General features: G+C 32.8%; 2 protein-coding genes across 3 annotated transcripts; one reads left to right on the forward strand and one right to left on the reverse strand.

Moving 5' to 3' along the window:
• Positions 1-1,213: 1,213 nt before the first annotated feature.
• LOC147076822 (uncharacterized) lies at positions 1,214-4,339 on the reverse strand. Of its 2 annotated transcripts, XM_085941365.1 has the most exons (5): positions 4,236-4,339; positions 3,871-3,923; positions 3,512-3,645; positions 2,755-2,940; positions 1,214-2,065 (listed from the first exon to the last, which is right to left on the reverse strand). In XM_085941365.1, exons 2-5 carry the CDS (start codon positions 3,917-3,919, stop codon positions 1,592-1,594), a joined length of 843 nt encoding a protein of 280 aa, XP_085797491.1. In that variant the 5' UTR covers positions 3,920-3,923; positions 4,236-4,339; the 3' UTR covers positions 1,214-1,591. The 2 variants fall into 2 exon arrangements, with proteins under 2 accessions (XP_085797491.1, XP_085797492.1); XM_085941366.1 differs by lacking the exon at positions 4,236-4,339 and having other exon boundaries at positions 3,871-3,941.
• A 1,739-nt stretch (positions 4,340-6,078) lies between these two features.
• On the forward strand, positions 6,079-13,087 carry LOC147076823 (uncharacterized). The gene is made up of 3 exons (XM_085940481.1): positions 6,079-6,255; positions 9,071-9,223; positions 9,842-13,087. The coding sequence occupies exons 1-3, from the start codon at positions 6,079-6,081 to the stop codon at positions 12,185-12,187; spliced, it is 2,676 nt and encodes an 891-aa protein (XP_085796607.1). The 3' UTR covers positions 12,188-13,087.
• Positions 13,088-16,920: the final 3,833 nt, after the last annotated feature.

The following is a 16,920-nucleotide window of genomic DNA, read 5'->3' on the forward strand; positions in this document are numbered from 1 at the left end:
GGCGTCTTAAAAGCGAGGTGGAGATGTCTTTTGGCAGATCGAGTATTACACTACTCCCCCGCAAAGGCTTCCCAAATTATAAACACGTGTACTGTCTTGCACAATATGTGTATTGCCAGTAGGATTCCTGTGCCACACCTACAAGAAAGTTTGTATAATGACGGAATGGACGCATCTATAATGGATGAAAATGATGATTCCGCCGAGTCTGCACGAAGGAATCCCATCTTACGTGCAGGAAGACCCGTATCCGAAGAGAGAAGAGGAGGAATACCCGTATCCGTTTATCGGGAAAAATATCAAATCATGGAAATGATAACAATGGTATTGTCAATTTTATTATTATGACATAATAACAAGAAATGAGAACAAAAAATATCAAGAAACAAGTTATAAAAAATACATGATTGACATTATAGGCAGTGACGTCCTGTAGAGATAGGCAGACCAAACGTTGCTTAGGAGCAGCACATTATGGCAGAAATACGAATATTATAGTTTTGAGAGAAGTTTGTCTAAACAATATACTCTTCGCTGCACCGTACAACTGTACAAGTAAACATCAACAAATATGTAATTAGATTTTCACGTTTTGATCATATTGCTTTGCTTAAGATGTCTGAGATTGAATTGCAATACAATAATTTGGTATATTTGAAGCCACTTTTAATAAAAATATTTTGTAACTGAAAATTGATCCGTTGAAAATGTTTTAAATTTTATTTCAGCATGAAAATGATAAGAATTCTATTACTATTCATTTAAATATTATAGAATCACAACAAGAAATGGCCATAAAATCACATAAAGTCTGTTGATTTTAATAGACATATATATATTTTGATTAATAATTATTGTTCGCATAATCATCAGCCAAAATTAATTCGATAATTTATGTATTTCAATATATAAATTCATTTTGTAACAACTATGTAAAGGTATGATTGCATTTATATATATTTCTTTATAATATTAATTGGATATTTGTATGCAATCTTATAATCACCAATTTTTGAATTTGAATCAATTTATGTAAAATAAATATATGTGTATCATGATAAATAAATACCATTTATAAATTGAAGTGATCGTGCACCTGTGTTTAATTTGTTGCTTTATGTATATATAACCCAATATTATTCTTCCTATTTTGGAATAATAATCCATACTCTTCATCATCAATAAGAGATAACATATAAATAAAAAAAACTATTGTATGAGAGTATGTACATTTTTATTTAATGATACAAGATCAAAAGTCAATACAAGAACGAAAAGAACATGCATACTTCAACCAATATACTATGTTTAAAAAAAAAAACAATACTATATATAGCACAAGTTACAATCTCACACAAAATTATAAACATTTCCTATCTAAAGTCATATATTGTAATTTTATAGAAAGCAGACAGTTACATTAAAATTAATATTCATAACGCTTAATAATGTAAATTATCAATAAAATCTATCAAATGTAATTGAATGCAGCAAAATACAATATATTATTTCAAATATGACTTGACAGAGAGTGAAATTGATGAAATGAAAAAAAAAATTTTTAAAACTACAATTGGTCACAAACAAAACTTTAAGGACCTTCACGTCTAGCCTCTGTTGATTCGCGGATGGCCATTGTTAGGTCTTTAAGTAGTACTTCAAGAGTCCTCGTTGATTCTTGAAGAAACTCCATTTTCTTCTGTTTTAAAACAAGCATTTCTGCTGCAATTTGAACAGGTGTGAGCTCTCGTGGTTGAGGGCCCACTGACTCCGCTGTTTGGTCATTACCATTATAATATGCCAACCGTTTAGGGGCTAGACGTGAAGGTGGAGCTGCAGGGGTGGTAGTAGTGGTGGTGGACAGAATTGTTAGCGGTGTGATTGATATTGGGGTCGCCTCTGCATGTGACGTTGATGGCCTCATTGATGTGGACGGCATTACTGGTGTTAATGTCGCAGCCAAACCTGCCATCAGCGTTGTCACAGACGTTGCCGGCATAATTGGTGACGTTGCAGCCAAACCTGCCGTCAGCGTTGTCGGTGAGTATGTCGCCGACGTAATCACCTGGAAAGGATACAGATTAGGATCAGAAGACAGCATTATATTTTAATTTCTTATTATTTTGTCCACATTAAAAATGACAAAAAGTCTTTCCTTTTATTCACCAATAACAAGATCTAGTATTCTATTAATATACAGCATGGTCGGATTACCCGCAGCATAATTATTATCCATTATAAAAATAAGATTGAAAATAGATACTTTTCTATAAATTTAAAAATAAATAACGGCATACTATTATCCTTTTCATGAATTATGAAGAGTTTAATTAGCTGTGGTATACCTAATATGTATACCTTCATGAAGTAGTATTACCTGAAATAATCACTTAGGTATGAAAGTAGATTTACCTGAGTTCATTTAAATCATATCAGCAGATTATAATCCATTCCCAAGATAGGGTTTCCCCAAAAAAAGGGAAATTTTATATTCCAAGAAAAAGATTAGAGTTTATTCAAGCATGCTTTTTTTTACCTGAGTGATAATAACAGTTAAAGAAAACATGTAGGTAATGAAAACTGTACCAAATTATTTATCCTCGACTTATGTTATGGTACCATTATATATGTATTGCATTTGAATATGCGTAAACTGATTAAAATCAAACAAAAACTAATAAAGAATGAAGTAGCAGTTAGCAGGTTTGAACTCACATTGGTTAATATCGCAGAATTAAAATAATGTGAACTTACAATACTCTCTCTTATTACTTCGTTACTAGGGAGACCTGACGATACGGTCTCCGTCAACATCTCCGCCACCCTCTGTTGCACTGCGGTTAACTCCACATTACACGGTGGACCGCCCCCAGTTTGCTTTCGCCACAGCAGTATTTTCGACTGCTTATTTTTTACAGCTTGCCGTAAATCATGCCACGTCTGTAAAACAATAATGACATATTAGGAAACTGCCTCATATGATGGTATGGCAGTGGCGAAGGGTGGAGGTAAGCTGCTAAGATCCGACATAAATAGTGTACACTAAACTTTGTCAGTCCAATGTATTTTTGTTTTCATTGACCAAAGACTACAATGTGTGGATGTGTTTGTTACATTTTAAAATTCAATTAAACTCTCCAAGCAATAGTAAATAAGTCAACAAAATATTCGTTGATCTATAAAATATCCAAAATTATATCATCAAACCATACAACATTTTTGATATTTTATAGATAGAATAAAATCTTGTATCAATTTTGGTTTGATTTGGGCGGAGTTAAATTGAATTTTAAAAACTAACCTGCACCGCCTGTAAATTGTGTTCTTAGTTCAATGAAAATAAATAAGTATGACTGAAAAAGTTGAGTATCCACCCCTTGCGATTGTGGTATGGCTATTAAATATATCTTACAATTGTATTTGAAGGAATTCCCTCATCTCTGAGGGTGTATTCATATATTTGGTGTAATCATATGATTATAATAAAATTAATTAATGTGTATATAAATACCTTCCGCCAGCCGGATCCATCTTTTTTAGCACCCACCCGGGAATTCAATTTATGGCTAATGGCCGTCCATAGCCGCATCGCGTCCGTTGTGGTAAAATATGGTGTGAAACGGCTACTTACAAGCCGTGGATTTTCTGTAAAATATATAATAGAACAGGTTATGTATGCAGATTGAGAAATTCTCAAAAAGAATTCGTATCCATAATGGAAATGTGGTAAATAGTATTTAAGATAATGGACAAAGCCATGATAGTTGAATGTGATGTTTATGATAACAATATGATTCAGACCATTACAAGATAATTGTCAGTATTCAATGAACTTTTGTTGATATCAAATATTTGGCACTATCCACTTACCGATTAATAAATCAATCAAGAGATGCTGTTGTTCCTCGCTGACTTTCATTATTCTAGAAAAATAAAAACTACGATTAGGGTGTATTTCTAAGACAATCACCAGGTACTATTATATGAAAGAAATGAATTGTTAAAGTTATAAATCACTTTAATTTTGTGGTATAAGGTCACTGAATCAGGCCACGAGGGGAATAATTAATAATATAATGAAATGGTATACGATCATTTAGCACGTATACATTACAACGAAGAAGCTAAAGAAATATAAATACATATAACATGCACATTAAATGAAACAAATTTTGAGTTCAAATAAAATAGATATGACTTATTCAAACAGTACAGATAAATATTAAATCACTTACTGTTTGTATTCCGGTTGGACTGAGGGTATTAAAAGTTCTTCTGTCTTCACTGGAAGTCAAGAAACGATTGAATATTCGGTTGCATGTACACTTCACAATACTTATGTTTATAGCCGCGTTTGACAGTACACAGTCCCATAGACATCAAACTTATCAAAAACTGACCATAAAGAAAAATATTTTTCTGATTTTGGTAGAAAGAATACTTGATCCAAATAAGCGTGCATACCCGAACACTATGATTTGAGTGAAGCATAACGGAACACGAAGCGAAGTCTATATACAGTTCCTCAAGCACTTCCACGAACACTCGACTAGTTAGTAAATGGTTGTAAACGGAAACAGCGTAAGTGTGGAGGGTAATAAACCATTCGGTTTGGCTTATTCCATGGATAGCCTATTAAATCCCGAATGACCTTGTTTTGTCCCGAATATCCATTATTCTGAGAGAGCGCTAAAAAATTGCCGAATATCCACAGTGAGTACTTGTAAATAAAACGCATTTTCTGTACATTTAATGATTTATACCAGTATATTATTCTTGGAATCTATTCTTAGATAATGTTGCAATCATACAATGTAGAAAGAATGATTGATACATCTACTGATATTTAAATATACGACAATGAAATTTGTTTTTCGTCTCCTGTAAAATTGACATTTGGTCTATTCGGGAAACAAATCCTATAGCGACGTTGTCTTAACTCCTTCTAATTTATTAGATCACGTCAATATATTTTCATTCTGACCTTGCATTGTTTTATTAAGTTCATGCAGGTGCTCAAATATATTACCAGCCATGTACGCAAATTTGGCTATTAAGTAGGTAAGTATTGTATACTTAATATACTATAATGCACCGCGGCACACCTAGCATCGTCTCACGGCACACCGGTTGCGGAGCACTGCTGTAAAACATTACTTGATAGTAAACGCAAATTTTGCACAATTTATGTAAAAGTAGAGAGGCCAAACAAGGGAATACACCCCCGTTGATCGCGAAATTTCGCTTATCGCGACCATGACGTATAGAACGTATGCCTCGCGATGAACGGGGGGGGATACCTACATAAAGATATAATGATACAAATTCCTGCATTACCCTATTCTATCACAATAAATTAATACTAAATTTAACCATTTACAAAAGTTAAAAGAGTAATTTTCCTGTCGATGCTCATTCATTTTATGATTCTCTTCCACACTGATACTAATAGAAAAAAAAAACATATAGGTATTAAAATATTGTTTTATTCGTTACTTTCCTACTTATTTGTATACCATTCTAATTATTATAAAATATTAATCCGATTTATTATTTCTGTTTGCCTTTCAAATTTTGTAAAAAAAAGTAAAACAATAGCCATAATATGACTACTTAAATATCATATGATTACAAGAGTTGATAGCTCCTAAGTGCAGTATTTGTGCCAATATTTTATATGCCAATAACTCCTATGTGTTATTAAAAGAAAAATATAAACATTAATTATACTTTATGATCTGTGAAAATATACCATTAAAACAATTTTATGCCATTCGAAAAAATAAATTGTTCAAATATCCAAGTACAAAAAAAACGAGAAGGTTTTTACCTCCAACTTGTAAAATTTACATTTTATGTAGATATAAGGTGTTGGCGGTTCAAGGTCGATTTTATAATTTTGTTTTAGCCAAAATTCTAATATTTCATGGACCGCGTGGTGATAAAAAATGGCAACACTCTGTCGTATCATATTAATATCTATGGTAGACAATTATAATATATTAGTCTATGGTCAGTAATTTATGACACGTGGCGCTGTAAACGTGTTAAAAGATTTTGTGTTCAATAGCGCATAAAATGGAAGTAAATACCGAACCAAACGATAAAGTATTGCCTGACGAAGCTGCGGAGGAAATCAGAGCCGGTGCATACGAATGGATTGACATGAATAACTTCAAGAGCGTGGGTCGATTTGACGTGTCAGTCAAACAAGAAAATGTCGAGGACGACAGCATTAATGTCCACTGCAAGGAGGTGGGTAGATTTATTATTTGTTTAGGCGTTGGTAGATATTCATAATTGTTGACAAATTCAAAGTCGATTGCTGAATCAAATTGGGACGACTATTCTTCAAAATTACAACAATTGAAGACCTTGATTGGATAAATACACTTAACCTCCGAAAGCTTGTTCTGAGATATTCAGTGTTGGACATTGCGTAATTTTTTCTTGCTCTTTGTCATTATTCAGCAATTGAAGTAATGAAAAAAATTCCTTTTTTTCCATGCTGGTAAAAATGTTGTAACCTTGAAAATAAACCTATGTCATAAATTATTGTAACCGGCACAATATTTGTTTTATGTTAACTTTTTTTAATAAAAAGCAGAAAGAATGGTCAACTGTTATACGAAATGGTGATAAATGAACCCATAAACCCTTTTAAAGCATTATCTATACTTACTATAATTTCTAAAATATATTTGGATGTTTGTTTGTACCGTCGTGACGGTTTTTCTTTATATAAATCCACAGGCGCAGTCGGATTTCGACAAAATTTGGAGGGTAGACAGAGACCGACAAGCCGGAGTGCGTGGTGGGGGTCTCAATTTTCAGATTTATCCCGCTTCTTCTTCTTCATCATTCTATCTTCTTTTATTCTCATGGTTCCTATACCACCATCCGATTGCAATGAAACTTTGGTGAGTTGTTGTGTGCACACTCGCGAAGGTTTCTGAATCAGAAAAAGCATCTTTTTCTCCATCCTATCTTCTTTTATTCGTATGGTTCCTATACCATTTTCCGATTGCGATGAACCTTTGGTGAGTTATTGTATGCATACCTGCGAAGGTTTCTGAATTAGAAAAAACATCTTCTCCTTCTTCATTCTATTTCCTTTTATTTGTATGGTACCTATACCATTCATCCGATTGCGATGAAACTTTTGTGAGTTCTTGTGTGCACACCTGCGAAGGTTTCTGAATTAGTACAACTATCTTCTTCTTCTCCTTCAATCTATCTTCTTTTATTCGTATGGTTCCTATACCATTCATCCGATTGCAATGAAACTTTAGTGATTTGTTGTGTGCACACCTGCAAAGGTTTCTGAATTAGAAAAACCATCGTCTTTTTCTTCAATCTATCTTCTTTTATTCGTACGGTTCCTATACCATTCATCCGATTGCGATGAAACTTTGGTGAGTTGTTGTGTGCACACTCGCGAAGGTTTCTGAATTAGAAAAACCATCTTGTTCTACTTTTTCTTCATTCTATTTTCTTTTATTCGTATGGTTCCTATACCATTCATCCGATTGCGATGAAACTTTTGTAAGTTGTTTTGTGCACACCTGCGAAGGTTTCTGAATTAGAAAAACTATCGTCTTCTTCTTCATTCTATCTTCTTTTATTCGTATGGTTCCTATACCATTCATCCGATTGCAATGAAACTTTAGTGATTTGTTGTGTGCACACCTGCAAAGGTGTCTGAATTAGTACAACTATCTTCTTCTTCTCCTTCAATCTATTTTCTTTTATTCGTATGGTTCCTATACCATTCATCCGATTGCGATGAAACTTTGGTGAGATGTTGTGTGCACACCTGCGAAGGTTTCTGATTTAGAAAAATCACCTTCTTCAATTCGTATGCGTTCCTATGCCATTCATCCGAATGCGATGAAACGTTTGTCAGTTGTTGTGCGCACGCCCGCGAACGTTTCTGAATTAGTACAACCATCATCTTTTTCTTATTCTTCTATTCGTATGCGTTCCTATACTATTCATCCGATTGCAATGAAACTTTGGTGAGTTGTTGTGCGCACGCGCTGAAAGGTTTCTGAATTAATACAACCATATTTTTCTATTAGTATGCATTCCTATACGATTTATCCGATTGCAATCTTACTTTGGTGCGTTGTTGTGCGCACACCCGCAAAGGTCTAATATTTATAATAATACATTTACTCTTAGTGATCTGACCACAACAAAGGCACATGGAATATTTTTTTTTCCCACAAAAATGGTACTTGACTGGAAAAAGATTATTTTCAGAAATATGAAATGGAAATATAATATAATATTTTCAAGTGAATGTCCTATTATGCAATATAATAACAAATAAAAATCATTTAAAAATTATAGTGAAAGATTACTTTTAACAGTTTTTCAGAGTTTGAAACATTAAAAATCGATTTACTCAACATGATACAGTTGTGACATAGCATGATATTTGCTTGCGGTCTTCACATTGAGACGGAATGTCCCGTTGGCAACTATTGTACCGTGTTAAACAAGCTTCGCTGTTTTCGCGACAATGCAGCCAGCTGACGTCTTATGATTGCGCACGGGAAGAAAACTGGTTTCTGCACATATTAATTATTAGTCTCGACTGCTGTCAAATAATTATTAATGTGTGCTTGCGTGATAAATAAATTATTTTCCAATGTCATATTTTTAGTTATTGTGTACCTACATTAGTTTTTATTTTAAAATGGTACCGTTTGCTGTCGAATACATAAAAAAAAATTGTAATACTTATGAAGATTAAAACAACAATGCGTTTCAAAAACTAGAAAGTACGAAAGAACATTCGACATAAAACAATATGTACAAAATTTGTAGCTATGCGGATTTGTGACCAATTAAATGCAGTATTCTGTTTTACATGTCTCATGATTGACAAACGTGTGATTGAAAAAATTGTGTCGATGAAAAACAGAAGTATGGATTTCTCATACAAATGAACAATAATATAATATATACGTACTTTCATATTATAAAAAGTGAAATCCTAGTATAATAACCGGTCGCCACTGGTGTTACTGTTTCATTTTATTAATAATATTGTTATTTTCAGAAGCGTGAATACGGTCTGATCAATATAAATTCTGAGAACGATAATGAGGAAATCGTCATCAAAGAAGAATTTGTTGACAACGTAATCCGCCATATTAATAATGATAGCCCCCAACCTTGCTGCTCCGATCCACAATACAGGCCACTAGATCAGGTACATTATTTATGAAGGCTCTTATTTAAGGCATTTTAATTCGTCGAATCGTCGTGTCGCACATAATTTAAACCAGTTTAAACCAAATCACTTCCACCTGAATGTCAAACATAATTCCAATAAAATATTATTGAATATGGTTCGGTAACGACTCCATTTACCGAACCGCGAGCTCCGGCCTAATTTTTGAAGAGATTTATTCTGATGATGCCATCAGCGTGTAAACCGAACCGAACGCTTATTTTTGTGTAGTTATGCATGCAATGGAGTATGTAGGGCCTCTTATGCATTGGTCTTACTTCATAGTCGGCAATTTTCCTTATTGACAGACCATTATACCAGAAATTAGCATCGTAATTTTGCGATAGAATACGCAAGATGTGCAAATCGACGACTGATATCAAAGTAGCTTTGGATAATGCGTTAGCGTGAGAATTCATGATGATACGAATTGTAAATGTCAAAAAATGAGCGCAGTATCACAGTTAACCTATTATTTATAACAATTAGCTGTCAAAACACAAAGTACCTATTTATTCAGTATCTATGCAATCACAATCATATTTTATGTATTTTAAAGTTATTAAACTGAATATACTATCATTATTCTTTTTGTAGATTTCCAACCAGCCATGTTTCACGGAATATCACAGTTATCCAGTCGACATCGTTACAAAAGGTGCGGTTGACAATTACTTGCTCAAGAACATAATACCACGTGCAACAAATAAAATCGAAAATATGACGAAACAGCATTCAGAGATAACAATAGATGAATCAAACATCAAACGGGAAGTTCAAACATTATACTTGCCAAAGGTGGTTCGAATAATCTTGAGAAGAGTTACATATTTCACACGTAACTTTATTTGCAATGATTGTTTTGGAGTGTTTGAATCTGAAAATCATTTAAATAGACACTGCACTAAATGCACGAAGTCTCGGCATCATGACTCATGCAAGACGATTAGTGGTAAATCCAATTTTCGTTCATATAAAACGTCGAAGCGTAGTATTCACAAAATTGATAAAAAACTATACCAATGCGATGTTTGTCTTAAAAACTATCGTCATATTAGTGCACTCAATAGACATAAAATTACACATACTGATAAAAGACCACACCAGTGTGATGTGTGTTTCAAAGATTTTTTTCAAGCTAGTCAGTTGAAAAAACATAAAATGACACATACTAGTAAAAAACCACATCAATGCGATGTGTGTCTTAAAACTTTTCATCAAATTGGTGAACTCAAAAAACATAAAATTACACATACTGGTGAAAAACCATACCAATGCGATGTATGTCTTAAAAAATTTTATCTAATTGGTGGACTCAAAAAACATAGAATTATACATACTGGTAATAAGCCACACCAATGTGATGTGTGTCTTAAAAAGTTCTATCGAAAAAGTAGTCTTAAAATACATAAATTGACACATTCTGGTGAAAAACCTCACCAATGCGATGTATGTTTCAAAAATTTTCTGCAAGTTAGTCATTTGAAAATGCATAAAATGACACATACTGGTGAAAAACCACACCAATGCGATGTGTGTCTTAAAAACTTTTATCAAATTGGTGCACTTAAAAGCCATAAAATGGCACATACTGGTGAAAAACCATATCAATGCGATGTGTGTTTTAAAAATTTTCTGCACAAAAGTGTACTCAATAGACATAAAATGATACATACTGGTGAAAAACCACACCAATGCGACGAGTGTTTCAAAAAATTTGTGCAGGCTGCTGAGTTGAAGAAACATAAAATGAGTCATACTGGGGAAAAACCACATCAATGCGATGTGTGTCTTAAAAACTTTCTTCAAATTAGTGGACTCAAAATACATAAAATGACACATACTGGCGAGAAACCACATCAATGTGATGTGTGTTTTAAAAACTTTGATCAAATTGGTAAACTCAAAATACATAAAATGAGACATACTGGTGAAAAACCACACGAATGCGATGTATGTTTTAAAAAGTTTTATCAAATCATTAGTCTTAAAACACATAAAATGAGACATACTGGCAAAAAACCACATCAATGCGATGTGTGTCCTAAAAACTTTCATCAAATTCGTGAACTTAAATTACATAAAATGACACATACTGGTGAAAAACCACACCAATGCGATGTATGTTTTAAAAACTTTTATCAAGTTGGCGAACTCAGAAGACATAAAATGACACATACTGATGAAAAACCACACCAATGTAATGTATGTTTTAAAATTTTTTATCAAATTAGTAATCTTAAAACACATAAAATGAGACATACTGGTGAAAAACCACACCAATGCGATGTGTGTCTTAAAAAATTCTGTCTGAAAAGTCGTCTTAAAACACATAAAATGACACATAGTGGTGTAAAATCACACCAATGCGATGTGTGTTTCAAAAATTTTCGGCAAGTTAGTGATTTGAAAAGACATAAAATTACACATACTGGTGAAAAACCACACCAATGCGATGTGTGTTCTAAAATGTTTTATCAAATTGGTGAACTCAAAATACATAAAATAAGACATACTGGTGAAAAACCACACCAATGCGATGTATGTTTTAAAAACTTTTATCAAATTAGTAGTCTTCACACACATAAAATGACACATACAGGAGAAAAACCACATCAATGCAATGTGTGTTTTAAAAACTTTCTGCTTAAAAGTGTACTCAAAAGACATAAAATGACACATACTGGTGAAAAACCGCACCAATGCGATGTGTGTTCCAAAAAATTTCTGCAAGTTTCTTATTTGAAGAAACATAAAATGAGTCATACTGGGGAAAAACCACATCAATGCGATGTGTGTTTTAAATTCTTTCTGCAAATTAGTCACCTGAAAAGGCATAAAATGACACATACTGGTGAACAACCATATCAATGCGATGTCTGTTTTAGAAGATTTCGGCAAATTGGTAATCTCAAAATACATCGGTGTTCTCCAAAGACATAAAATGATTCGCACCACCAAAAAAACTATACTTATGTGATGTGTGTTTTGAAAAGAATATTGATTTATAATCTAAAATGACAATTACACGTACATACCATGGAAACTATAACTATGCGTCGTTTGTTTATATTTACATGTAAATTAAGATTGATTGATGATAAGTCTGCATAGCCACACTACAATATGAGAACAATACAATGAAAACTGGCTGACAACGATTGGTCCTACCTTTGCTGCCGCCTTTTCCACCCGCTACTAACAGTGGATGTCTCATTGTTCTATAATCTATAGAGTATCTATGCTGATGTGTTTACTTGTGCATACACGAATAAATCAGAAAGTTGTCTAATGCGTGAGCAGGCCACGTTCAGCTTTCCATGTGAGATGCATGGATTTTACAAATTTGGTATAGGATAACGTATACTAATAGAAGAAGTTCGAATAGAAAAAGAAAATGGTTGCACCAATTCAAAAACCTTCGCGGGTGTGCGCACAACTGACTAAAGTTTTATCGCAATCGAATGAATGGTATAGGAACGCATACGAATAGAAGAAGATAGAATAAAAGAAGAAGATGTTTGTACTTATTCAGAAACCTTCGCGGGTGTGAGCACAACAACTGACGAAAGTTTTATCGCTATCAGATGAATGGCATAGGAACCATACGAATAAAAGAAAATAGAATGAAGAAGATGGTTTTTCTAATTCAGTAACCTTCGCGGGTGTGCACATAACAACTCACCAAAGTTTCATCGCCATCCGATGAATGGTATAGAAATGCATACGGGACAGACAGACAGACAAACAAACATTCATATATATATATATATATATTGTAAGTGACGATCAAGGTAAGTATACCTCTGTTCATAATATAATAATATAGAAGGACGCTTGATTAAATGGTGACAGTTATAGATATAGTTATACATAACGTTAGAAAACATACGTTAATATTAATCGCATTAATAATATAAAACAAAAAAAAATGTTTAAGAAAAAAATATTCATATAACTAGATTATAATATCGAGATAAGACTAATAAAATGCTATCTGAATGTAGTGATCATATCCAATCCATGACATTGAAAAACACTCCCTACATGCATCTCATTTAACTCCATAAGAAACGCTAAGACAAAACAGGCAAGGTAGAGTGTAAAATTGTTCATCAAAATAAAACGCTCCATGGCAGAAAGACATAATTAAGTAAAACTCCATATTAAAATATTATAAAATTCCCATATTAATAAAATTTATTTTTAATAATATTTTATAATGCTTTGGTTTGTATAAATAGTAAGAAAAGAAAACATATTATGTCAACATAATTAGATTAAGGTAATTTTAAGCTATTATTGTAGTACTTATAAAAATATTGTATACGTACCTGTATTGCACATAGGTAAAAATCAACTTTTAAAATAGAAACTTCGACTGATTGATAATACGACAACATCCATGAATGAAATTGCGAATTCAGTCATCGCAGGTATTGTAAATTTTAAGCTCGTAAATATTATGCAGACCACATACAATATTTACCTTAAGCAGAGTCACACCTGTAAATTATAAATTAAAATTACATACTACAAGGCAACGACAAAATTTTTAAGCCTATAGAATAGTCGCCTAGTTCCCTAACAATATGTACAGAGGTGGTCACTGTTATCAGGTGTAAAATATACAGGTTTCTACCTCCTAGGCTTTAAACAGAATAATAAAATAAAAAGGCCTTTTTATTTCTTACAAACAAAAGTAACTGACAGTTAAATTACCTACTATATCTAATGAATATATATTTATATTATATTATTTTTTTTTATTTTAGTATATTATACTATTAGATAATGTTTATAAATTAAACAATGATATTATGTAATTAGTTTGGTTTGTAAGAACCCCTCTTCAGGTGAAGGCCTCCTCCAAAGTTTTAATCTCTGGCCTCTGATTTCTTTCTCCATACCCGTTTGATTTCGCAGCTAAGTATTCGTCTTGTCTGGTTTGGCCAATTTTTGCATTTAGGTCGCCCATTATTATAAAAGTTTTATGTGCTTGGTTAATAGCTTTTTTACATTTGTATAAAAAGTATCACTTTCTTCTTCTTTCGCTATTTCTGTGAGTGCGTATACTTATATGAGAGATTATTCGTTTCCTTGTATTTTTAAATTCAATAGTGCTCTTCTATCTGTTAAACTGAATAAAATGTTAAAATTTAAATAGCGGAGCTTTTTCCTTGTCTTGATAAAAAGCTGTGACTTGAATTACAACCGCTTGTGACTTTTAATAGGTAGGGGCGAGGGAGCGGTTTCAGCATATGTTCGCATTCAGTCATGCATGTTATTTCCTATCCCTGTAGAATATTAATTGGGAATAATATATTACTGGCAACACTTCCGTCTGTCATCTCGAGTTGTCGCTGGAGTTTTTTCTACATAGGGAAAAAAAATGAGCGTAGTTATAAGCAAAGCAGCCAAGCCACACAAACCTCAAACAGAGATAGAAGCACTTTTATGTAAAGGGTGTTTCTTTAAATCCACAAAGCCTCTGTATACTATTTATACACTTTGAATGATAGATATTACATATTATATATGATTTTGTGTGATTTATAAAGAGATAAAAGCATAAAATCTATGAAAATTTGATGTTTTAGCAGTCCAGGCTGTTTTGTGAAAAACGGGATTTTTGAATGTTCATTATTGAGTGCAGCCAACTCTTATTTTTGTGAGATAAATTGTTATTTTTGCATCTATTTTCTTAAAAAAAACCTAAGTTATTCAAGTATTATGGGAATTTCAAAGTTCTGAAAATAATTCGAAAAACTTGTAAATTACACATTAATATTTAGCTGCCTGGCACTAATTTTTATATGAAAAATCTGTATATTATACAATGACATTACTATGGACGAAGCCTCTGGGAAAAAAATGACACTTTTTTGTCGGGTCTGCCGAATGGCATAATCTGTTCTAATGCCATTACAATAAAGGTGATATTGCTATAAATTCCCGATGCGTGATTTCGCATAATGGAAATTGCGTGACGTCTACCTATACATGTGCGAATGTCGTATGCGCGAATTTACTTGCTAACTACTGTATTGAGTGCTTTGTCCATTAATAATGTCATTGATATTATATTATAGATAATAAAATGAAAAACATATACGTAATGTAATTGACAAAATAATGTTTGTTAATTGAATGTAGAAAAACATACCTTACAGTCAGGATTTTATTAATTATTAGGTAAGTACATAATATTATCATGTGGCTGCTTTTTGCAGAACAAATATGGCATATTTTGAGAACGCATTTATATGACATTTTTGTATGACAGCAGCTTGGTTGCTTTATGCAAATTGAAAATGTCGTATTCTGCGATTTGCAAAATCTTTAAAACGCATTTATATGAGATTGTTGTATGACAGCAGCTTGGCTGATTTGTGCAGAACGTAAAACAAACGTGTGAGATAATGGATATCACAATAACCCATTTTTTTCAAAATTGTGGCATGGCTGCTTTGTGTATAACTACGCTCAAATAAAGTGTGTTTTTCATACTCAAATGTAAAAATAAATTTGAAACAGCCAGGTGTTGGCTAGAAAATAATGGTCACATTGCAAAACTATGGTTACAGTATTTTCAAATGACAACGCTCATAAAACACTTTATTGAGGCCAAACGAACTGATGCCATGATGTTACTTGAGACAAACTATAGAAGTCTCCAGATATTTCTGTGAATTTGTCTTTTAATTCGGCAAGGATTTGAATTTTATAAATGAAACCAATACATGAAAAGCAAAAATACTCTTAACAAAATTATAGTCACACAGTTTATGATACAAATAATAAAAATACAAATGAAAACGTCAACAGGAGATCATCTCAATAACTACGGCATCTCATATGAAAACATATTGTATCGCCCTCTCTTTGTAAGAGGCTTCAAATTTTTTTGAAGCTACATATTATCTATATTTACTGTACAGATATCGTCAACAGCGGGGGAGAAAATATATACATTTTGATTCTTACCGAAGTTCCTCATAAACTTGCATTCTGCGGTCCAAGGAGAAATATTAGTAGGTATTCTTATCATTAGTCAAAACTTCTTTTTTTTATCTTCCTCCTTATCCTCCGTCTCGATTTTTCAAATCAGTATATCCCTTGTAGTTTTCCCGTGTTAATAAATAATCGTATAACCCCTACCACGCAAGAGCGAAATAAATAACAAGTGATCCGTGCAACCTAAATCATAGTGAATACCACAAGGTACCTAATTAAATCAGCCCAAAAAAAATTAATCTAAGTGTAGTGCCTAATCTAATACCTCTTTAAATGTAATTGTAATAAGACCCATGTTTGTCCATGCTTTAGTATAATAAAACATAATTCTGCGCGGAATTATAAAATAAACATCTGCGTTATCATTTCTCAATTTGTGCCCGTTATATGATTGTCTCTCACTTACCAATACATCGAAGTACCTAGGTACCCGAATAAATGACTCAACAACACGTACGTGAGTTCTTTGTCTTCTAGGTATTAGTAGCTACTGCTGTATCTGGCAATAAAATAATATGGAATTGAAAGCATTCTGCATTCTTTCAAAATATTATGGTACCTAACTACTTACCTAGTTAATTGTAAGATAACTGTAATAACAAGGCAAAAGTCTCAAACACAGTAAACACACTGGTAACATTAAGGTTGTCATACGGTGA

Source organism: Rhyacophila brunnea, unplaced genomic scaffold (genome assembly GCF_057557595.1).
Source record: "Rhyacophila brunnea isolate RB1 unplaced genomic scaffold, BYU_Rbru_1.0 scaffold_13, whole genome shotgun sequence".
Lineage (NCBI taxonomy): Eukaryota > Metazoa > Arthropoda > Insecta > Trichoptera > Rhyacophilidae > Rhyacophila > Rhyacophila brunnea.